This window comes from Macaca thibetana, chromosome 11, assembly GCF_024542745.1.
Source record: "Macaca thibetana thibetana isolate TM-01 chromosome 11, ASM2454274v1, whole genome shotgun sequence".
NCBI classification, from domain to species: Eukaryota; Metazoa; Chordata; class Mammalia; order Primates; family Cercopithecidae; genus Macaca; species Macaca thibetana.
Genome location: NC_065588.1, coordinates 9,423,531 through 9,448,693, shown reverse-complemented (window position 1 = coordinate 9,448,693; position 25,163 = coordinate 9,423,531). Strand labels below are relative to the sequence as shown.

General features: G+C 35.1%; 1 protein-coding gene and 1 pseudogene across 1 annotated transcript in view; one reads left to right on the top strand and one right to left on the bottom strand.

Annotated features, from left to right (window-relative positions):
* The window catches only part of LOC126930039 (ovostatin-like), a 79,667-nt gene that overhangs the window by 35,437 nt on the left and 19,067 nt on the right, over window positions 1–25,163 (top strand). The window contains exons 10-21 of the mRNA XM_050746639.1: window positions 7,698–7,856; window positions 9,067–9,297; window positions 13,108–13,168; window positions 13,931–14,076; window positions 14,419–14,568; window positions 15,273–15,443; window positions 16,371–16,467; window positions 20,277–20,373; window positions 21,555–21,783; window positions 23,340–23,466; window positions 23,830–23,948; window positions 24,465–24,516. Coding sequence (XP_050602596.1) covers window positions 7,698–7,856; window positions 9,067–9,297; window positions 13,108–13,168; window positions 13,931–14,076; window positions 14,419–14,568; window positions 15,273–15,443; window positions 16,371–16,467; window positions 20,277–20,373; window positions 21,555–21,783; window positions 23,340–23,466; window positions 23,830–23,948; window positions 24,465–24,516 — 1,639 coding nt within the window. The remainder of the gene's footprint in view (window positions 1–7,697; window positions 7,857–9,066; window positions 9,298–13,107; window positions 13,169–13,930; window positions 14,077–14,418; window positions 14,569–15,272; window positions 15,444–16,370; window positions 16,468–20,276; window positions 20,374–21,554; window positions 21,784–23,339; window positions 23,467–23,829; window positions 23,949–24,464; window positions 24,517–25,163) is intronic.
* On the bottom strand, window positions 2,415–4,637 carry LOC126930040 (ran-binding protein 6-like; annotated as a pseudogene).

Genomic DNA, 25,163 nt, shown 5'->3' with positions numbered 1-25,163 from the left:
CAGCTTTGGCAAATAGATACATTTGATACATGTTCACTTACTGAATAGTGGTGGATAATGTTACCTTAATTTTTTCTAACCTTTCTCTTTGCTTTGTAATTTTTGCTTTATATATTTCCATGTTCTATTGCTAAATATATAAAACTGAGAAATATTATACATTCAAAGAATATAAAATTTTTTCTGAATATAAAATAATTTTATCTAGACTTGAGAATTCTACATTTCCTCCCTCTTATGTTGTTGTTACCCAAGATGATTTCTTGGCTTCCCATTTGTCTCCTGTATCTTTTCTGTGCTATTTAAAAGTATTTTCTGTGTAAAGAGCATTTTGTGTGAAAGTGTTATATTTTAGCTTCCTTTCTCAACTTAATCTTCTGAGGTTTTTGTTATTAGTTTGTTTGTTTTATTCGACTGCCAAAGATCTCCAAATTGAATATTAGAGATGATAGTAGACTTCCTGGTTGTATTTTGCATATTTTGGGGAATGCTTTTTAAAATTTAATCCATAAACCTACTAAGTAACTGTAGAATTTTGTGAGATATACTTTATCAAGTCAAAAAATTTTCCTTTTTTAGTTTACTAAGAATTTTCTATAACGTGTTAGTTTCTATATCTAGCTATTTCTTATTAAATTTAGGTTTTAAAATAGAGAGCATAAAAATATGTTCACTTATGATTTGAAAAAATAAATCTATCATAATTTATTTCCCCTTTTTTATTACTAGTTGTGCTTGTGTTTTTTTCCCATTAGATTTTGAATTTGTTAATTATCTTTATTTTTAATGTTGTTTTAATTGATTTTCATTTCATCATTTATTTTTATTATATTTTTTCTTCTACCTCTTTTGGTTTTTTTTCCCTAGCATCTTGTTATAAATACTTATGTTAAACTTCCATGTTTTCAAATTTATACAATTTTCCCTAAATACTACTTTCCCCCTCACAGGTGTTTTTCTATACTATTTTTATTTTTTAAATTATGAAAAAATGCACATATCAAATTTACCATCTTAACAATTTTCAAGTTCAATTAAAATCATTTTTGATGATTTCATTATTTTTATTTTTCTTTTTACCTAAGAATTACTTGAGTTTTAAGTTTTCTTCTCTACGATGTGTGATTATGGTGGAATATTTTTTTTAAAGTAATTTTTTATTTTGCAGTAACAGCTACAATTTATTGAGCACTTACTAGGTCTTAAACATTTGCTAAATACATATACAGTACTCACAATAGCCCCAGGAAATGATAGATGTTTTTAAGTTTTGGATCAATGATTAATCATTAGTTGAGTAGAAAGCTCTTTTCTACCCTACAATAAGCTAGACATTAAAGACTGACATTCCAATTAATATAATTAACCCTGAATGTATGGAACTGTTTTCTCATAATAATGCACATCTACTGCTAAATGACCACTCTCAAAGTTGCTTTCTTTTTCATGTTCAAAGAAAATTACATTTGCTTTCCTCTGACTTTTACAATAGAATGCTCTTCAGTGCTACTGTAGAATCTATTAGGAAATTCTTCAAAATATAAATCAATTTAAGCCCTATAATCAGAGCTTCTCTTTTTGTTGAACTGCTTTGCAGGGGGGAAATGGCATACATATACAAAATAATACTCCGCTGAAACATACAACACTGACTCCCAAGAATATTGATTACTTTACTATTTGTCAAACACTGTTACATGCTACCAATGTTAGATGAATCAGGACTCCATTTTCAGTGACTATGGTTCTTGGAGTCCTGGATAACTTAAAAAAATAGAGACCAGTCTGGCTAAGGAAATTTAAAAGTTCTCTAACTCTCAGTCGGACACCTTGGGAACTAGAATACGGGTATATCCCACCCAGTTCCCAGGAGTACATTATGAAAAAGTTTATATACATTCCACATCCTCTGCAATATCTCAAAACTCTCTTCTAGTTCCAGCATCCTCCCATCACCACAAATATCAAGAGTATTGATCAAGGAGGGACAAGCCTGCCACTATATCCTTCACTCACAATTCCAAAGATGTTTGTCCTGGAAATTCTGTCTTATTTTCATGAGCTCTTAGCATATTGTGATAGCCTGACATTTTCCCATCAAGTATACTGCTTGGCTAGCATCAATAATACTTCAAACACATAGCAACAATTTATGTACTTCACATCAACTAGGGGAAAGGTGACAAACATTGTAAGACAGCCTAAAGCAAAGGTTATCACCAAGGTCTGTGTTTAGGAGATAAAACATGCAAGATAAACAGAGGAAGAACATTGACTAATTCTGGGGAAACATGGGGAAGAACTATAAACAGCTTAGCAGAGAGAAAACAGTTCACTGATTCACTGATTTATAATAAAATCCATTCACAACACTTATTTGTAGTTACTTTTATGGTAGATAATATTCAAGTCATATTAAAGTGCTTCAAGCAAAATTTAGCAACTCCTGTAAGGCTTCCTGCTGCTCATCATCAAGTTGGGATACACATTCCAACCATAAATCTTCAGGAGTCTGTACCTGACGCATGACATCAGCTAGGCGTTTGGCACAGGGATCTTCATAGTTAATAGTCCCATTAATTTTTTTCTTCTGCAATTACTCTTGATTATTTTGGGAAGATTGGAATTACTTGGACCAATTACAACTGGGTGGTTACTTTCAATTAGGTTACAGAGGAAACTCAAAGTCTGAATAGCTTCCTCTTTATCTTCATGCAGTGGAAGCCATGATAGCCAGTGTGGAAGACCTTCATCTACATTTACACAGTTAGGCTTAAACGTCAAAATCCTCCCTATTGCGAAGATACAGTTCTCTGTAGCAATGACATTTCTTTTGGTTTTGGAATTTGCACACTTAATAACTTTTACCAGCAGTGGAACAGCTTGTGAACATAAAGAACGATAATCATCTCCAACAAATTATGCCATGACACTCAGGCCATAAGCAGCAGCTTGCCTGACTTTGGAGTTGTTATCTCGCATATTTAGTAGCATTGGTCACTGAAAATATTCTATATTTTTAAATGAAGTTGGACTGCAGTGCTCTATGATGTCATCAAATGCACACAATCCACACTGTCTGTCTAGCCATGGCCTACTTGAACAAATTAGATTTACAATTCATGGAAGTCGTTGTTCAAATCATGGTAAAGTCTTTTCCTTTAAGTACTAAATAATGTGTGCAAGATATCTGATACTTTGGTCAGAATCTAAACATCAGATTCATCCTCATCTTACAGAGACATCTCAGCCTTTTGATCATAGTTTTCTTCCTGTCTTTTCACCTGTTGCAATTCTTGGTTTTTAAAGTGCCCTTCAAATTTTGCTCTCAGTATGCCTCCCAGTTCTTCCAAGTATTCATCATTAAAGCAACCATCTCCCATAACTTCAATGAACTTTGCAAAATAATTCATTATTTCTGAGAGCACGTATGTATCTGTTTCAGTACCAATAGCCTTGATTAAGGGGTTACATATGAATTGCCACATCTGTGCAAGATACTGTAGCCACAAATTCTTGCACCATTCCAGGAGAAAAGGCACGGACTCTGCTGCTGTCACTCGAATATTGTTGTGGAAATACATTTCAGTAAAGGAAGCATCAGCTTCACAACTTGTTCTGTATAGTCCACAAACCCTTCCCTTAACTCCTTAGCAGAGTAAACAAACATCTGGCTAGCAGTTGCTTTTGCTTCAAGTCCTGAAGTTTTAATTCCAAAACGCTGTTGGTCTCCAAGATTTACATATTGCCAGCCATCATCATCACTCATATTCTCCACATCCTGTGTGTCTAAGAGAGCAATACCAGGTTTAGCTGAAGCAGTCTTAATAAGAGGCTCGATAACCAGTGGAAGGAACTGTTGAAAATCTTTTCCAAGAATCTGACACATTCTATCCCATGCTGAAACCATGTAAGAGGTCTGAGGGCCATTATCTTCCATATTATTTAAGTCTGATTGTGTCTTCAACAACAGCTGCATCACATTTGATGCATCTTGCATAAATTTTTTCTTCCCAACAGCAAGACCAATATGGCCAATGCACTCAATAGTTTTCCTCTCAGAAGCTTGAGTTCCTTCTGAACAGCAAGCGCAACGATGTGCTTTAGTGAGGGCATGAATATATCATAACACGGGAAAAAATTTTCTTCGATTGTATCTGCAACCGATGCAATGGTTGCCCCAAGTTATTCCAGGGCCAACTTAGTTCCATTCTGAATCAACTCTTGAAGTTTAATCACCAAGATAGAATGTAGATTTTTCACCATACTGTCCAAATACAGAACTGGGAATGATTTGGGGCATCTTCAATAAAAATAGTAAGAGCAGTAGCTGCATGTGATTACACACGCTGATTACCTTGATTTTCCATGGTAGGTAACAGAGCTGTAACCACCATTTCATGAAATTTCTTTCGGAAATTAGGTGCAAAATCTGTAGCCATCTGTCCAAGTGTAGTACAGGCTGCAGCCCTCACCCTTGGATGAGGATCCTGGGATATTTTCGTAGATTTCCTCTTCTTGCCTCCCCACCATACAGCTTGGATTGATGAGGTTCTTCAGAAGCTGATAAAACTCTTGCTTTTCCGACAAGATCGCCGGCACCCCTGCAGACGTGATTGCCGCCATTATGCGCTATCAAAGCTACCACGACGGGGAAAGAACATAAGTAATTTTTAAATTGCAGACAACACATATATTAGCAAGAAAAATAACACTATAAATTCAAATACGAAGAACAATGAGCACCTCTCCCCTCTAATCCCTTCATTTCGTGAATACTTCCCCAGAAGCAACTACTTTCAGTCCCCTGTGTTTCCTATAAACCAGTAGAGAGGTTCAGAAGCTTGATCAGATTCAAGTTCGTTTTTGGTGGGTACAGTAGGCAAGAATATAATATAGGTAGTGTCATGTACTTTTCACAGAAAGCACTCTTCCTCTCTTACTGAGATGTTAGCAGACATTGACAATAATTATTTAGATGCATTGTTTGTCTGACCCATTCTTTCTTAGCCTTGGCACAACGGAAATTTTGGGCCAGATAATACTTTGCTGTGCGGGCTACCCTGTGTATGGTTAGAGTTTAGCAACATCCCAGGTCTCTACCTACTAAACGCTAGTAGCACCATCCCCTTCCTATTTGTGATAGCACAAAGTGTTTGCAGACATTGCCAAATGGTAAAATGTATTGGCTAATAAGTTAAAAAGTGATAAATTAGAATTTTGCCACTCTTAGAATAGTGACTCTCAATGAAGGGTTATTTGAGATGTTTTTAAAAAGATTACCTAAATCCTATTATCCCATCCAAAAAATTAGCAATAATCCCCTAAAATCTGCCAGTCAATCATGCTCCAGATTAACTCAGGGGTTTTATTTCTGTCTTCTCTAGCATAAGACGTGGTTGAGAGGTGTGTGTCTGTGTGTGTGTGTGTGTGTGTGTGTGTGAACTTAAGCCCTAGCCTAGTCATTAAGGCCCAGCTCCTTCCCATTCCCTCTCAAAGCTTTTTAACACTTCAAGGTATCGTATTATCCTATAATCAAGAACTCCAAGACATCTTTTCCTATAGAGAGCTGGGAAAGCCAGCTGAGGTTTGTAATAATTTATCAGAGTGGTAGGGGATAGGTGGTACCTACATGAATCAGGCATCCCCGTGGACAATGTAGTCTGTTATTAATATATTGTCATGCAGGCACAGTGTCCTGCCTGGACACACCCTCTTCATTAGCATTTGAAGGAATCAGTTCTTGAAAACTCGTATATAAGAGCTCTTATTTCCTTGATCGTTTTAGGGAGACCAATGGCAGCTATAAACAGATGTGAGTCTCAAAGAATAAAATGTTTTAGTTCAAAACCATGGTTGTATAAAGTGGTATCTTTCGGATTTTTGGCCATTTCACAGTGGTGAATGTTCTGATCACTTCCAGGAGATGTGCCAGGAGAAACAAGTCATTCCTGTTCTACTTTTGGAAAAGGGGCTGGTTTCCCTGTGATAGAGTGAGTCACTATAGTAGCTGCATTAGTGGAAATTAAAAATGGTTTATCTGGCCATGTGTTGTGTCATAAGGGTCATCAAACATGTGGCTCAGTATTACTAGGGAGCACTTTGGAAGGGTAAGCTTTATTGCCAGAATAGAGGTACTATCTGCTTTTTAAATATCCCCTACAAAGTTCAAGACTTCAGAGGCATGACTCCAAGAGTAACATATTTGAACATAGGAAGCTGGGCAAGGCAGAGAGCTAACAAGGGAATTCCTTTACAAGATACAGTAGCAGCATCTGTGGATGGCTGAAATGATGCTGTTTAAAATTGCAGGACATATGACAAATACCTCTGCCACAAGAAACATCTGCTAATGAAGTGCTGCATGCCTGGCCCCAGCAGTTGATAATGGGCCTGGTGTTATCACTTGGGCACTATTTGGGTTTGGGGACAAAGAAAGAAAGGAAAGTGCCCAGAAATCATATGGCTTGTTCATCTTCCTGTGACGAGAAGGGACTCAAAGGATCTTTCTAGTCTAGGTGTACTAAAATTAGAGCGAAACTCTGTGTGATCCTAAAGGCAAGGTGTCATGTGTCTGTGGCCTATGGATTGCTGAGACAAGTTGAATTTTTCTTACAAGATCAAGCTATGAGATGAAACTACATTCAAAATCTGTGTAGATGGTGCAAATGAGGCATCGGTCTACAGATGCTGAGCAAGAAAAAAGGATTGTGTTTGCTTGGACCAGCAGGAAAATGATAAGTGGCAGAAATAAGATGAAAGGCTCAAAGCAGAAGTGGTTTTGCAGAAACTGACTGAGCTAAAAAAAGGATGTCTCAGACAGTTTTTGTCTGGCTATTGTGGCCTTAGATGTTGCTAAGAAGGTTGCCTTTAAAGGCTTCAAACTGGCATAGATACTGATGCAGGCATTGTATCTACTATATATAATACAATTTCAGAAGGGACTTTTTAAAGCAATCATTGCCTGTACTAGTAAGAGAATTAAAAAGAGATTTCTAGTGAATAACCATGGCCTATCAGAGCAGTCACTACAATGTTTTAGGGACGATGATGCTAAATTTTGCATTTTAGAAAATTTGGTTTGATGCCAGTATAGAGAAAGAACAAGCAAAAGCAATACAGGAGAGAGAGACTAGATAGAAAAAATAGAAGATGTATGAGGGATAAAAGATAAGAAATTGATATAAGGAATAGCAACAGGAACGAATGTGATCAGTTGGAAACAGAAAATGTTAAAAAAATACAATTGAAAATATTTTATCAACAATTGAAAATCATAGGAAAAAGAAAATAAGTCTAGGATGTCTCTAGATATTTGACTTTAGTAACTAAGTGATGGTTGAGGTATTCACTGAGATAAATAAGAGAAAGAGAAAAAAGGGAAGTGTGGACACAGTAATAAATCATTCCAATTTGAGGGTTTCTGTAGCATTTTTATTATAAAAAATATTCAGGGTAGTTAATGATATGGGCCTGAGTTTTCAGAGATCTTTGTGGGCAGGAGAAACAGAGTTTAGGCCCTTTAGTGTATTAATGGTGCATGTCATACACTCAGCAGGAGTAGATGAGCCTCCCAGGAAGTGCATACACACCAAGGAGAGCGGGAGTCCCCATGATAGAACCTTGGCAAATGCTGTCAACATGGATTCCCAAATTTACTACCTGCTTCAGAAATGTATTTTCTTCCTCCTGTACAGATTAAATTGCTTAATCCAGACAACTCTCCAATCCCAAATGAAGTTGTCCAGTTGCATCTGAAGGACAAAGTTGTGGGCAACTACACCACAGATGCAAATGGCATCGCTCAGTTTTTCTTGGACACATCTACGTTTACATACCCAAATATCACTTTGAAAGTAAGTTAAACCAAAGGCAAGTAAAACAAAAACAAACAAGCAAACAAAAACACTGCACTGGCTTGCTAAGGTTTAGGTCTATGCGAGATTATATTTATGGAACAGAAATGAAAAGATACATCTCGGTATGAATCTAGAGTACCGAAAATGGTTAAATATTAAGAATATAGACCCTATGAAAAGCAGATTAAAAAATATTTTAAGAGTCCTGGGAAAAGGACGGATACCATACATATTAAATTGTATAAAGGAGAATTAGCTGAAAATAGGCAACGCTTCACTTTTATTACGGAAATAGAAAGAGAATTGTGTTTTTATAGAAGGAAATACTTGAGAAGTCCTGTAATGTATTACCTTGGAATAATGTAGAGAATTTCTCTGGATATATTCAAGAGAGAAGTAAACTACTATCTGTAATAATTATATATCAATCTTTCTTAGATATTTTTAAAGGACTCCTCAGACTTTTTGTGTTGAGAATGGTAAATTAGTATGGTCAGAGTAAACTCCTTGCTGTATTTCATAAAAACTTTCCCGTCCGGGCGCGGTGGCTCACACCTGTAATCCCAGCACTTTTGGAGGCCAAGGCGGGCGGATCACGGGGTCAGGAGATTGAGACCATCCTGGCTAACACGGTGAAACCCTGTCTCTACTAAAGATACAAAAAATTAGCCGGGCGTGGTGTCGGGCACCTGTAGTCCCAGCTACTCGGGAGGCTGAGGCAGGAGAATGGCGTGAACCCGGGAGGCGGAGCTTGCAGTGAGCCAAGATCGCGCCACTGCACTCCAGCCTGGGCGACAGAGCGAGACTCTGTCTCCAAAAAAAAAAAAAATTTCCCATCTTTCAGCAAAACTTCATATTATGTTATCAGTAGCAAGGTAAACTTTTGCACTCACAGGTTCTTCATATTATAGTGAGGGAGATATAGTAATCTACATTCTAGCAAAAGTTAATTATAGTAAAGAATACAGTAAAATATTTCATGTAATATTATTTAATTAGGACTTGAATAGACTAAGTTGTAGAAACCATAGTGCTCGCTCTAGAGTATAACCAGAAAATGGGGAATTGGCTTAGACTTAAGGTAGAATGGCTATAAAATGTTCTTGTAGAGATAAAGCAGCATGACGATAAACCATCTTATCAAATACTCTTTCACTCATCCTTTCTCTTTATCCTAAAATACCCATAAATTTGATTTTTTGTCTAGGCAGCCTATAAGGCCAATGAAAATTGCGAGGCTCATGGCTGGGTGTTGCCTCAATACCCTCAGCCCGAGTACTTTGCATACCGATTTTACTCCAAGACTAACAGCTTCCTAAAGATTGTCCAAGAGATGGAAGAACTGAGATGCAACCAGCAGAAGAGGGTGCTAGTGCACTACATTCTCAATATGGAAGACTTTGAAGACAAAACCTACACAGCAAACTTCAATTATTTGGTATGAACTGAAAATATTTTTCCACAACCAAATTTGTTTCTTTTCTTTAAAACTTCTTTGAACCTAATGAAATCCCTGTACCTATATGCCACGAGGAAGCTCAAAGTAAACATAAATGATAAAACTTATACAACTGGTATCTCTTTTTAAGAAAGGAGGGAAAAGGCCATGCCACCACAACCCGTATGCACTCTGTCATTCTCAGGCCCTTTCTTCAGAGTTACCCATTTCTATTTGGACTTAGCTGGGATCAAATCTTAGTTCTGATACATACTAGCTTTGTGTTACTTTTTGAAAGTCACTTAAACCTCTAGTGAATGTTAATTTTTTGTAATATATTGTCTAATTTTGTAATATATTGTCTAATCATCAAGATAATTATTTAATAATACATATAAACCCTTTGCCCAACTTCTGGCACACAAAAGATATTAAATATTAGTTTGATTTTAATATATTGCTATTATGGAATATTTTACACTGTCTAAATGGATGCATGATACTTCACTGAGATTTATGAAGATGATGTAAAATTAATGAAACATGAATTAACTCAATCGGCCAACACTTATTAAATCTTTTTCATATTCCAGGTACTACATTAGCAATTGTAACAATAGAAAAAATAGAAAAAGTATAACTGGGGACAAAACATAAATTAGAATTACGTAAGTGTAACAAATGAAACATGTATGGCCGCTAAGGTGTTACAGAAAAATGAATGATTAACTCTAGCTAGAGTTTAGAACAGTGATTACCAGAGTATATTTCCTAGAGTAGCAGTATCAGCACCACCTGGGAATAAGATAGAAATTCTGGGAATTCAAGTGGCTGGGTGCGGTGGCTCACGCCTGTAATCCCAACACTTTGGGAGGCCGAGGTGGATGGATCACGAGGTCAGGAGATCGAGACCACCTTGGCTAACACGGTGAAACCCCGTCTCTACTAAAAAATACAAAAAGAAATTAGCCGGGCGTGGTGGCGGGCGCCTATAGTCCCAGCCACTCCGGAGGCTGAGGCAGGAGAATGGCGTGAACCTGTTAGGCGGAGCTTGCAGTGAGCCAAGATCGTGCCACTGCACTCCAGCCTGGGCGACAGAGCAAGACTCCATCTCCAAAATGAAAAAGAAAAGAAAAGAAAATTCTGGGAATAAGTTAGAAATCTTGTCCTCCAGGTGATTTTGAAGCACATTAAAATTTGACAACCACTAGTTTAGGAAAAAGATATATACCTATACGTTTACATTTATATGTATATACATATTTTTAAGGAAAAATACATAAAGAGAATATGCCTAAGTAGGGTTTTGTAGGATGAATAGGAGTTTTCTGGATGATTAGAGGATATGAGAAACACATTTAAGTTTATTTTAGGAAATAATATAACAGGTCAAAGATGTCTGAAGTGTATTATTCTGAGAACTAAAGGTGTTTGAGGCTATCTACATGAAGAGTGAAAGTAGTACCACGTGATTTCTCACATTTTTCAAACTTAGAATTCTGGAATAATCTTTTGATACTTCTTTTTTTCATGCTATTTACTGCATCACCAATTTCTATCACTTTTTCATTATATTATCTCTCACATTTTTCTTTCCTTCATCATTTCCACAAACATTAAAATATTTCAAGCCAGCAAGGCATGGACACCAAACCATCAGAAAAGGTATGAATCCAAATTCCACTGAAGCCCTTGGCTAAGCCAAGCATGGCTCATTTAGACTGGAGGCAAAGTGGTGGGAGTGGGAGGAGCTGGTTGTGGAGGAGAGGTTCTAGGGAAGCAAGGAGGGGACTCTGGGGAGCTCAAAGAAGTGGCTCTTTATCAACCGGTACAGAAATTCTTCAACATGTGAACAATAATATTGCCATACTGGGGTGTGGGAAATACCAAGCATCCTTGGAGTGAGAAGCTAAACCTCTTAACTAGTTTTTATAAAGACACGCCCACATGCCCCTGACTTTTGCCTTCTTCTTTTCTGGCCACACCTCTGCTCGTCTTAATGTCCAATACTTCCCAATGCAGAGCTGAGCCATTTTGCAGATCAGTCCAGAGCTGAGCCATTTTGCAGGTCTGTGGTGTGAATTGATTTACTTGTTATCAGCTTCCCTCTTGAAATAGCTTAGGTTTGCCCCTCTCTGATCTGATAATTACTTGACTTCATTTCCATTTTAAATGAGTCTCCTAACAGCCTTTTTCTTCCTCGCTCCCTCGTACCTTCCTCCCTCCGTCTGGAAATCTAGAGTGTTTTTTTTCAAAAGCAATTAGGATTATTTCACTCTCCTAATCGAATACAGTTAATGACTGCCTATTTCTATTAAAACAAATACCAGACTCCTTTCTTTTGCCTGCAAGACTGTATCTGGTCTGCACCTGTGAAGCTCACCAGCTTCATTTTGCATCTTTCTACACTTCGGCCTTCTTCATTGCAGACACAGAGGGCTTTCATTTTCTTGGACAAGCCATGTGCTTTTCTGGCTCAGAAGCCTCCCACAGGTTTTTCCTTCTGCCCATAACAATCTTTGTTCCCATTTGCTACCACAGCTCCCAACCTGCCTGCACCTCATTTTCCGAGCTGATTCCTCCTCAGCATGCATCTCCTGGCTTAAATCAAACTGTCTAATCTCCTAGACAATTCAAGTCTTCTCCTACATATTCTTTCATAATAGGCTGGGTGGACTTTAATTCTGCCTAGCAGGGTGTACATCACAGAGAAAACCCCCAATATAATATTTTAGAATGAATGGATAGAGGCTGAATTAATTTGATTCTCAGGCTTTCAATAATTAATTTGATACTCAGGCTTTTAAGCTTTTTTCTTAATTGTGTGGCCTGACAAATATCAGTGCCTCTGTGTGCCTCCAGTTTACTCATCTGTTACAACAGCTGTCTTTCTGTTTTGAGAAGTCAATGAGTTAATATAGCCAACAGTGCTAAGACCTCTCAGGCTCATTAAACTTTCAGCTTTATGCCTTTTTGCAAATGTTCTAGCTCCCAAAACAATATCTTCCAGCTAGTTGAGGCTTAGTTCTTTTTTTATGAACTAATAACCCAAACTTGGCACTTCAGAGATTTAAAGCAATTTTAATATTCAGTGAAATATTAAACGGACCAGGAGTACCAACTCCAGCAATTTCAAGCTGCAAGATCTTATGGAAGCTTTAAATTATCTGCAAGTCTCAGCCTCTTTTAAAATGATATTCTAAAATTGTAATTTAAAAATTCAAGGAATTTGTACTAGATTTCAAGTCTCCAGCCTTTGCACTTTAGAGATCATAATAAAAGTCTGCTGATGCAAATTTGCACACAGTTGCTGATAAAGGTGAAGTGAGAGAAGCGTTTTTCGGGAGCACCCCCAACTTGCTACTTTATTTTCTTTTCTTTAAATTTTGGGTGGAGATGGATGAACGGGCCTTGCTTATACCTTGCATATCAAACACCCCTTTCAGAAAACCAAACAAAGCACTGGGAGCCTCTTAATGCTTTGTATAACTTTGTTTCACTAAAGTAAATAAATTTAGATGTAATTCAGCATTTACAAATATGAATAAAAAGTTGTTTCATTGGTCTTAGAAAACGGTTTTGGAATGTGGAACATTAAATTGCTTTATAGCAAGTTTATCTGTGACTCCTAAATTCTCTTGAATATAGCTATTAGAGTCATATGCTTGCTTACTGGTAACCTGAGTTTACTAGTAAACATGTCAATAGTATTGCTCAGACAAGAAAAGGAGGTAAATCACATTCGTTTATAATTAAATGAAATTTCATTTCTGTTCTCTAAACTTTATCATTATATTTTCATTTTCCTAGGTGATTTCAAAAGGTGTAATCGTTCTTCATGGGCAACAGAAAATTGAGATCAATGAAAATGGTGAGGCCTCTAATTTTAGCATATAATTTAATACAAATAGAATGCTTTAACTGGGATATATTTTACATTTTTCTTTAAAAGTCACAGTCCTCGCATTTTAGGACTATTTATTTACTGCCCCCCAAACTACCCTTGGGGACTATATAAAGACATGTAAGTAGGCACAATGCCAAATGAAAAATAATTACTTAATTAATAGTTAATTAATTATATTAATTATATATAATTATATTAATTATATATTATATATTTATATAGTTATATAAATATTTATAAATATAATTTATATAATTTATATAATTTATATTAATATATAATTATATTATTATATGTAAATATATAATTAATATATAATTATATTAATTAACTATTAATATATTGTTAATTATATTCCAAACTATATTGTTAATTATATTCCAAACACTACTATAATGCAAAAGGGTCATTGGTCCTTCCCTTTCTCTTTCAAGAAAGACAGGTAAGTATTTTTACATTCAAACAAGAAGGGATTTTTTTAAAAGAAACAAAAGTAGACTGAAGTTTGAAAGGTAATAAGAAATGTTCAACTATTTCTTTCTTTTATAATTTATGGAATAGGCTGTGAACCCCTCCTAGAAATGCTTTATAAATTAAATTTGGTGGGTCGGGGCAGTCTCTTTGGCAGTGGGTAGGATGGCTAGAAATTCAGTGGAGGATTTCTGCAAGATGACAGTTAACTATCTCACCAAAGCACTTTTTCGGTTTGAAATTTTCTTTTCACAGGGAGGAAGGGCATATTTTCCATTTCTATAGACGTTAGCCCTGAGTTAGCGCCCTCAGTAGATATGCTTGTCTATAGCTTGCATCCTGGAGGAGAAATGGTCACTGACAGCACCCAGTTCCAAATTGAGAAATGCTTCAAACATCAGGTGGGTGACAAAAATTATTCTTTTTTAATTTTGGGGAAAACCAAGGAGAACTTAAGAGAGTGTTGGGTTTAAACTCCCAATTTTTCATAGACTTGCAAAATGAAAAATAAAAGAAAGTTATGGAGAAGTTAATATGTTGGATGATTGAAGAATAGCAGGATTGTAGCATTCACTGTGGATGTTGTTCCTGTTTTTCTAAATTATGGATATTATTAGGTGGGTAAAGCACAGAAAGCCCTTTTAACTTATGTGTGTTTTAAAAAAAATGAAGAATAGTCTAAAAGATGATTCTTCTCATATGGCTTGCCTTCCTTTTGCCCTTTTGTTTATTTTCATTTTCAGGTCAACTTAAATTTTTCTAAAGAAAAAAGTTTACCAGGATCCAATGTCAATCTTCAAGTCTCGGCTGCTTCAAACTCTCTTTGTGCTCTTTGGGCTGTAGACCAGAGTGTACTGCTGCTAAGGAGTTATGGTCAGCTGTCAGCACAAAGTGTGAGTAATTAAAACCACCTTTGTTTACCGCCAACGGTATAGTTTCAGGTCTTTACCTTTGGATAAAAACAGGTTACCTTAAATAAACTAGAGGAGAAAGAAATTGCCCAGAGTTCCAGGAATAAAAAATATTTTAGGTTAGAAATCATGTAAAATGATCCTACTCCAATTATACTAATTCTCTTACAGAAAAAGTGAGCAGCACTTTACAAAATAAATAACAGTTGCTAAATGTCTACTATTTGACACTTGCTCTACTGAGTATTCCCATAATCTGTTATTTAATTTTATTCTCATATTAATCAACCCTATAGAACTAATGCAGTATTCCCATTTTGATTAATGTCTAATCTTAGGCTCAGGGAGATTTAGTAAATTAACCAAGAACGTTCTCTAACAATGTCCTTGAATGAGTCCTCAAAGAGTATTGAGCGGTGCCTTTATCTGGAATGTATTAAAATCCGTGTACTTTTTGTTAGTTTTAATGTGATTTAGCCAGCAATTATTTAACTGATTAAATAGTATTTCAAAGTTTTGACAGATCTAAGATCCTATACTTTCTCAATATGTGTGTATTTGGTATAGGTCTGATGATATATACATAGGATATTCATAGGATTATATAGGTTATTTATATACTACTTGTGGGGAAAAATGAATTGTTTTCTATAAAAAAATACAGTTTATTTTCTTCTACCATCTAGGTGTATAGTCAGCTATATTCCAGGGAACTACATGGCTATTATTTCAGAGGACTTAACTTAGAAGATGGCCTTAAAGTGCCATGTCTTAAAGATGAACATATCCTTTACAATGGAATTTATTATACACCTGCATGGGCTGACTTTGGAAAAGATGCCTATGACCTTGTGAAGGTAAGACAACTATGTCTTAAAACGGTGAATATACGTGACAATATGTAAATAAATAGAAATATTCATGGTGTGGGTTTTTAATCTCAGAATTATTAGAGTACAAATTTACAATTAGTACTAATGTCTGAGAAACAATATCTCAAAGAATGTTATAATAGCAAAAAGACCTGATAAAGTTATTATTATATTATAGTTATAATTATATAATAGTTATATTATAAAGTTATAATGGTTACTTTATATAGTTATAATAAATTATCATGAAGTCAATATATTTTTTAAAGTTGTATTAATATAATTTTATTTAAAAATTATTATAAAGTTATAAGGTTATTATATGTTATAATAAGGTAAAGTTATAATAAGATTATTGTAACTTCACTATAAAACTATAATATTTTAAATAAATAATAATATTGTAATATTAGAAAAAGAACTAATATGTGAGGGAATTATCAGCTTTCCTGACATAATGTTATGCACATTATATACTGGTGTCTAATATAAATCCCCATTTTGCTCCTACATCTACCCACAAATTCAATTTCTACTATTTCAAAGTATTGTACTATAATTAAAGTGTATATAAGTGACATACTGTCCCTAGTTCAATAAAAATGCCAAATTCAAAGCAGTGAAAGTATAGTGGGGTAAGATATGAGATGTCTTTTTTTGTCCTCTCTTATTTAAAGGTTTTCATCAACAACTCTTGATTAGGAAAACAGAGCAAAAGCCATTAGAATTAGAGAAACTAAGGAACTCAAAGACATGAAATTTAGGAAATGTCAGTGAAGTATCTCTAAATATATGACAATTAGAGATGGAGAAATAAATAAGTGGAAATTGAAAATATACGTAGAACAAAAAACCAGTTCAAACTGCTAGTCTAGGCTGTTATGTGACCTAAAATTGATTTTATCTTAAAAGGCAATGGGATTAAAGATTTTTACCAACTCTCACCTCCGGAAACCAGTATTGTGCAAGGACTCTAACCATCTTGACTATACTGATTACATATCCTTAGGTAAGTCACAGTACAATGTGAAGGACAGGTGGCAGGTTATAATCTCTTAATGCTTTTAAACTGATTGGGAAAAGAGGGGAGGTGATTATTTTCTTTTGCTTTGTCTTTTAATTCATTTAATGTGTCTATCATATCGGAAGTTAGAAATACAGTGAGAATAATGCAAGTAAATCTTTATACTCATGAAATTTACATTGAATTTGGGATGCAGACAATGTACAAATGACTACATATTGTCATTTGTATATTTCTTGTGTTGCTATAAAGAAATTCTTGAGGCTGGATAATTTATAAAGAAAATAGGGGCCAGATGCAGTGGCTCACACCTGTAATCCCAGCACTTTGGGAGGCTGAGGCAGGCAGATCACCTGCGGTCAGGAGTTTGAGACCACCCTGGCTAACATGGTGAAACCCCATTTCTACTAAAGATACAAAAAATTAGCCAGGAGTGGTGGTGTGCGCCTGTAATCCCAGCTACTTGGGAGGCTGAGGCAGGAGAATCGCTTGAACCCAGGAGGCAGAGGTTGCAGTGAGCTGAGATTGTGCCATTGCACTCCAGCTTGGGTAACAAAAGCAAAACTCCATTTCAAAAAAAAGAAAGAAATAAAGAAAATAGGTTTAATTGGCTCATGGCTTTGCAGGCTGTACAGGGAACATGGTGCTGGTATCTGCTCGGTTTCTGGGCAGGCCTCAGAAAATGTACAGTCACGGTGAAAGACAAGGGGGAGCAAATGTCTCCCGTGGCCAGTATGGGGGCAAGAAGAGGAGAGGTGTCACACCCTTTTCAACAATCAGATCTCACAAGAAGCCACTCACCATTGCAAGAACAGCACCAAGCAATGCAGGATCTGCCCCCATGACCCAAACACTTCCTGTCAGGCCCCACCTCCGACGTTGGGGATACCATTTCAACATGAGATTTGAGGGGACAAATATTCAAACTATATCAATGGCATAATTTCAGATGGTAATAAGTGCTCTGATAGTTAATCTTTCCTGAATTGTTGCTACATCTAGGCATTTTACAAATGTCAATCCATGTATTCATCACAGTCTATAGATTAGAAGCTATTATCTGCAATTTGTCAATGAGAAAAATGAAACTTAGGCAGGTTAAGTAACTCGTCCAGTGTAACAGATGCTAAATAACAGACATGGGCTTATAATCCAGACGTTCTGATCCCAAAGTCCATGTTTCTCTATTGTGAGTTACTATCTCTCAAAGAACTACTGTATGGAAAATAAAACAAGTTAAAGGAAAAGAGCAGAACATCAGGATGCTATTTTAAATAAGATAGTCAGAGAAAACCTCTATGAAGAAGTGACCTTAATCAGAAACCTGATCACAGACTGTGCAGAAAAGTCCAGTAATATTTAAAAATAGGCAAAAAATATAAAGACATGATACAAAAAGGGGGAACCAAATAGATAAGAATGATATGGAGAAATATTTAACTTCACTAATAATCAGAAAAAAATTTAAATGAACATCAAGAAGTCAGTTAACACATCTGATAATGGTGAAAAGAAAGAAAATTCTAATGGTAATTGTTATTCAAACAAGACAAATGGGAGCGCTGTATGTACTATTGGTGGGATTATAAAGTGGTACAGACATTGTGTGGGGTCTGGTAGTACTCAAATTAACAGGCATGCACCTTCAAACACAGCAATTAAACTTCTTGGCATAAACATTCAAACATAGCAATTAAACTTCTTAGCATAAACACCAAGGCCTACAACTCAAGTCCATACGACGAGATGCACGCTATGTAATATTTGGTGCATTGTTGGGTGTACTAGCATGGAATGGAGACAACCTAGGTGACCATAACTAAACGGATGGATTAAGTAATATGTGGTAAATACAGGCTATAGAATATCGGGAAGCACTAAGAAATAACATAAGTAAATTTTAAGAATGAAGTTTGAAGTGGGAAAAGTAAGAAACATAGTAATATCTAAATTATAAAATTATTTACATGAGTTTAAAATAAACATACTAAGCAAAATTACATATTGATGAAAAATTTGTACAGATCCAGGATATATACAAAATACATTAGAGTGCTAGAAAATGGAGGGAAGGGATGCTTCAGGAAGAGGGCAGCAAATAATATTTAAATATTTGTGTATTGTATGTATTATATATTTGTATATATAATATATTAAATTTTTATATATTATGTATTATATAAAATATATTTTATTATATATTTTATATTTGTATGTTATATATTTATTATATAAAAATATTTTATATAATATATTTTAAATAAGTAATATATAATGTGTATTAGACATTTGTTTATCGATAAATATAAAGATAGGTGAAAAATAGGAAAAATAAATCAACACAGATCATAGTCTGTATACAAGGTTATTCCTAAAACCAGCAAACAACTAATAGCTTTAGCTAGCACTGATTTGCAGTAGTCCTGAACAAATCCAATAGGCCAATATTAAGTGCTGAAACTATGCAGCCCAGTTGTGATTGAGACCAGAAATATACCATTATACCTCTACACATGCATGGGGGCTGGAATTGTGGAATGGCTGCAGGCCTACAGCCAAAACTGGAAATAAAGAATCATAAAGCTGTTGCAATTTGAAGTTTACCCATGTACCTTCTATTGAATAAGTTTTCACATTGAAGTCTTATAGACCTCTAAGCAATATTTATACTTTGAAAGACTATGAAAGATGGCACACAAACAGTAACCCAAGGAATTTACATAGGAGGCTAAACAGGAAACTGAATAATAAGAAAAATAATTTAAAATGAGCATTGTGTTATTAAGATATTCAGATGAAGTGGGAATTAGTGGTAGAGGTCAAAGAGAAAATTTATTTTATTTTATTTATTTATTTATTTATTTATTTATTTATTTATTTATTTTTGAGATGGAGTCTTGCTCTGTCGCCCAGGCTGGAGTGCAGTGGTGCAATCTCGGCTCACTGCAAGCTCTGCTCCCAGGTTCATGCCATTCTCCTGCCTCAGCCTCCCCAGTAGCTGGGACTACAGGCACCTGCCACCACACCCAGCTAATTTTTTGTATTTTTAGTAGAGATGGGGTTTCACTGTGTTAGCCAGGATGGTCTTGATCTCCTGACCTCGTGATCCGCCCGTCTCAGCCTCCCAAAGTGCTGGGATTACAGGTGTGAGCCACCACGCCCGGCCTATTTTTAATCTTTTAATTATTTTATAGGGTAGTGTATTTTCATATTACTCATGTAATGTATTTTTAGGTACAATATAACAAAATATCACTGATAGATTATTTCAGGGATGAATAATTTATAATATCTTAATTTTTAATAAACATCTGTGAAATATTCATATATTATTCACCAAACATAAGACATACCTAAATAGACAAAGTTTTGTTGAAGTTTATTATGAAGATTGAATGAGTTTATATATGTAAAAGGCATTTTCGATCATGACTGAGAAATAGCAGTAATTTCTCAGTCATCAGTAGTAAATGATGGCTACTATTATTACTAAATCTTGTCCTCAAAACATAATGCTAAGAAGTTAAATCTGACTTTTTAGATATGAAATAACTAATTATTTTTTATGTTACTTTGCCTTTCTTCAGATAAAATTTTACTTTTTTATTTTAAAGTTTTATTTTAGTTTTAATTGATAGATAACTGTATATATTTATGAGGTATACTATGATGTTTCAATACATTTAAGTACTGTGTAATGATCACATCATTAGTTAGCATTTCCATTAGTTCAAAAACTTATCATTTTTTTGTGGTGATAACATTCTTATAGATATTTCTTTATATTCAATCAGAGGCTTATACAGGTTCAGACCTCAAGAGTGAATTTCATGGTGAAACTCTGAGAAAATCATTTCCTGAAACTTGGGTTTGGAATCTTATTACAACTGAGTGAGTATTTTTAATTGCATTTTTCTTCATTTAATTTTTCTTTTTATCTGAACGAAAGACAACATTCATATTTGCCAGCCTTACGGAAATAAACATGTCCCCAAGACTGAAAACTAAGAGTGTGTCAAAAATTCTGCAGAGCCTGTGATAGGATTCTAACTTCTCTTTTTTCTTCCTTTCACTTTCTCCTTTTATTTTTTCCCTATTTCTTTTTCTTACTCTATTATGTTTTATCACTTTTTTTTATAAGAACTTGGATGTTGTTGGAAGGAAAGTTGTACGGGAGACTATAAAGCACACTGAAATTTTTTTTGTATGACATAATGAACATGATACTCAACAAATACATATGGAGGTAAGGGAGAAAGGAGAAAGAGGAGAAAAGAAAATGTAAAAGAGGAAGAAAAAAGGAAATAATAAACGGAAGGAAGAAGAGGAGGAAAGGAGATTGGAAAAAAATAAATTTCTAAGGTGCCATAAAAATTTCAAGTATAAGGCTAATGTGCACACTTTAAACTTAAAAACCGTATTATATGGCTCATGTTTTATACTTATCAGTAAAGTTGGATAAATGTGATAGCAACGACTTATAAGTAAACTAAAGTTAAACAAATTGCCAATTTAGATATTCTGAGTAAATTAAATGAGTCATTAATTCATGTCTCCCGTTCAAACATTTCCAAATATTTTGGTGCTAAAGACCACTCATAGTGTCTACTGATAACGAAAGACAGAAATGCACAGAGATGAAAGTATCTTTCTCAGTGTTTTATAAGAAAGTAAAAGATTAATGCCCATATGGAGTATTTTAATGGTTCATAATTGTTCAGTGTTTATAAGAAAATACGTAGTATCATAAAATTTAAAATAGAATTAAAAGATGAGCTCTCACAATTAAGAAACAGTAGAGTCAAAGATGACTCAAAGGTAAGGAAAGCTAATGCACTGGACACAAAAGCTTAATGTTAAACTTCTTTACAGATAAGGTATGATATGGAGCAAAACAGAGGAAGAATGGGATAAAAAAAAAAAGAGAGAATTTGCCTATTGTAGTTTAGCAGACCATTGAACCATCAAAGGAGGAAATGTAGAGCTCCAAGGAAGTGGAATGATCCAATTATACTTGCGTTATACCGTGACAGCTTCTCTCTGAATCTGTATGCTATCTCTTCTTTTATTAGCTCCTCAGGTGCAGCCAACCTTAGGCTTACTGTTCCAGATACAATTACACAATGGAAGGCCAGTGGATTCTGCATGAATGACAAAGCTGGATTTGGCCTCTCCCCAACTGTCTCCATGACAGCTTTTCAGCCCTTCTTTGTGGATCTCACTTTGCCCTATTCGGTGGTTCGAGGAGAAGCATTCACTCTGAAGGCCAATGTCTTCAACTATCTCAAGAGCTGTATTCAGGTACCAGCTCTTCTTAGTAAAATAGCAAGTTCTTCCCTATGTAAATTATCTTCAAATATCAGTTGCCTGATGATCAGAACTTGGTAAGAACTTGTCTTTCCTTCCTAAGTTTTTAAAAAACATTAACAAGCTCTACCAACCGCTCAATGTGTGATTTAGATGTCTAAATTATTATATCTAGGTGGCTGGCTGAACATAAAAGAACTTAAGCTCTATGGTGTATGCTACTTTTTATTATTGTGTGTGAGGGGAGAGTGGGTGGAAATGATTGAAGAGATCCCTAGAACTTTTGATTCTTCAACTATTCAATAATTTTATGTGTAAGACCCTTTTGAAGCCAAAGGACTTGTGAATAATTACGCTACTATCAGATTAGATTTTAAGTTTGTTTACCTTTGGGATACATGAGGATATGCAAAATACACGACAGCTTAGGGGTTTCATAGGCTCTTGAGAACTGACCCAATAGCTATGGAAAAAAACCCCAGCAATTTCACAATAGATAAAACACACACACCATTTCTATGTGGGTTTATATCTTGGTTTTTACACTGTCTAGTTCTGTTGCTTTGAACAAGGTACTGATCTCCATCAGCCTCAGTGTATCTGGTGTAAAATGCTGTTAGTAATACATATTTGGCTGCGTCCTTATGAGAATTGAATGAGATAATATAAACCACAAGCCTTACACAATACACTGCAAATAATAGGCATTCACATTTGCTTCCCATCTCTTTAACTTTTACCAAAATAACAAACTTCAACTAGATCTATAATAATAATGTGGCCTTTGTTTTTTGCATTAGCTCATCTCTTTCAATGGTTTGCAATATGGTATGATCCCCAAACCCAACCTTTTGTTGACATCCAATTATTTGGTGAACACCAGTAGAGAATAGTGACAAAATGACATGTCCAAAGTGCCAGGTAACAAACCTAATCAACAGATTTTACTTTAAGTGATACTGTTTACTTAAAAAAAAAAAAATCAAGCAGGTCGAACTATTCAGTTTGTTAGGAAGCTATTTTTTAGGAAAAAATATAAGTACATTTTTTTCATATTCAGGAAAGTGTGTTTTTGCTTCCTTGTTAGTAAAGTTTTTATTTGTGAGCCTGAGTTGTGATGCAGTCTTCTAGATGCTTTGTATCTGCTATTTGCCATAGCACACATGGCTGTGAACTGTAGATGACAATGTCCTCAATTTACAGAAAAGAAAAAGAAAACAGACTCCCAAGAGCTTATGATAACTTGGTCAACCCAAATTGGCCAAAACATCTGCTTATTCCGCTGCAGTTCTGTGAAGTAATGCATTATTATATAAGACCTAAATACTGGTTTTTCAGAGTAATTAGTCACTAAGTGCCAAAGGTCAAATTATAACTCTGTTGTAAGACTTTGAAGGTCTTGTGGTTTGGGAACCATTCTTTCCACAGCAGAAAATATGAAAGGTGGGGAACTTCCTTTCTAACTTCTCAGACTTGTGTGACTATGCTATGTTTATGTATGGAAAAGATTAAATACTTTTTCTCTATCTTTCCTTATCGGGCCCTCACAGGTTAATACTGTACTGAAAGCATCTAGTGTTTACCAAGCCAGACTTCTCTCAACTGAACATGAAAATATTTGTATATGTGGCAATGAGAAAAAATCCTTTACTTGGCTGGTTACCCCCCAAACACTGGGTAAGATTTACAGTTATTATATGTTTTCACATCCCTTTGTAAATCCCCCTAAGAGCTCATGTTAGACTCTTTGTCTATGATAGGCAATTTACCCATTACTTACCAGCACCGCTTATCCATTCTTCCATTCCTTATGATGGTATTCTCTTTCACAACCCAAGACCAGTATGCCTGAGGACAGGGGTGGGGAGTTGGAATCAAGTCTTGACTTCAAGAGTGTTTATTTTCCAGGTCATATTTTATTCTCTCCCCTGTCAAATTTCAATTATTTTAACAATTTACCTCAACATAGAGTTCAAAATGATTTCTGCCTCCTTATATCTTCATTCAAATAACTGCCATTTACATTTTATGCCACTTAAGGTACAGTCAACCTCACTGTCACTGCTGAAACCCTGCAAAATAGTGGCTGCGGGAATGGGTCATCTACAGCTCCAGACATTGGCTGGAGGGATACACTGATCAAACCCTTGCTGGTAGAGGTATGACTTCGAAGTAAAACTTTTGGGCCTTGAGGAAAACAATCTGTGTGTATTTCAAAGATTTATCTCCATTAAGAAGCATAAAGTATAGCTTTCAGAACCCATGGAAAGAGGAGTGAACCACTTATCCAAAGATAAAACACAGTATTTCAATCAAATATTTGGAAAAGAAGGCCAGAGGTACACATCTCATCCACTTATGCAAAGAATATTTAAAGTCAACTGTATAATAGTCTTGCAATAGAGGGAAAGAATTTTGAAGCTTGAAGGATCTTTATGAAAATCCTTGATTTTCATTTTGGTAACACAGCTTATTGTATAGCATGCAAAATCAAATGGGTCATCTCCGCATTATCTTGGGCTTAATAATTCATAGATGCACTATCTGGAATAAATTTTGAAGGTGATTTGTTCTATTTAGGCATTATTATTAATTTATGAATAAGCTGAATATTCAGAATATTGTTGATTATGAAATTAATCATGACTACTTTCTTTTCTTCTTCCAACAATTAGCCTGAAGGTATTGAAAAGGAGATGACACAGGGCTCACTTATTTGTACAAATGGCAAGTAGATATCTTTACATGTTTCTGCTGACATGGCAATATTGAATGAAACTTTTATTTGTCTTTGTTTTAGAATGAAGGGTTTTATTATTTATCTTCTCAGAACATGGCTACTGGGAAAGATTAAATTACTTTCAAGTAATAAAACTTAATAATTTCCCAAGCCAAAGCAAATTTTAAACTTTTAGTTCTTCCTTATTGACTGTTCCCTAGTTCAGAAATTCAAGTATCCGTGACTTTAACCCTTATCTCTACCATTTAATTTCTACCCATCAAAGCCTTAATTTTGTCATTAAAAATAGTAACTATGACTCTAAAAGTTCTGTCCAAAGCACCCAACCAGAGAAGAATTTTCTCTACCTAATGTATGTCATTTATTTTATCCTCCCACCTCTGAACCAAATTCTGACAAGTCTTTTTTTCTGATTACCACATCTTCTGAAGTCCATTACCTATCTGGGCTTTGTCTCACATCTATTGCTTAAAAATATTTGTTTCCAACACTGCAACAATTAATTGCCCTATAAATAGTACCAGACTGCAACTGGATTTCTTTCTATTATCTAATTTATTTTGCTTTTGCCACCATTTATTTGTTTGTTTGAATGTTAGAAATATTAGAGGCCCCTGGAGTTAATAGTAGCCAG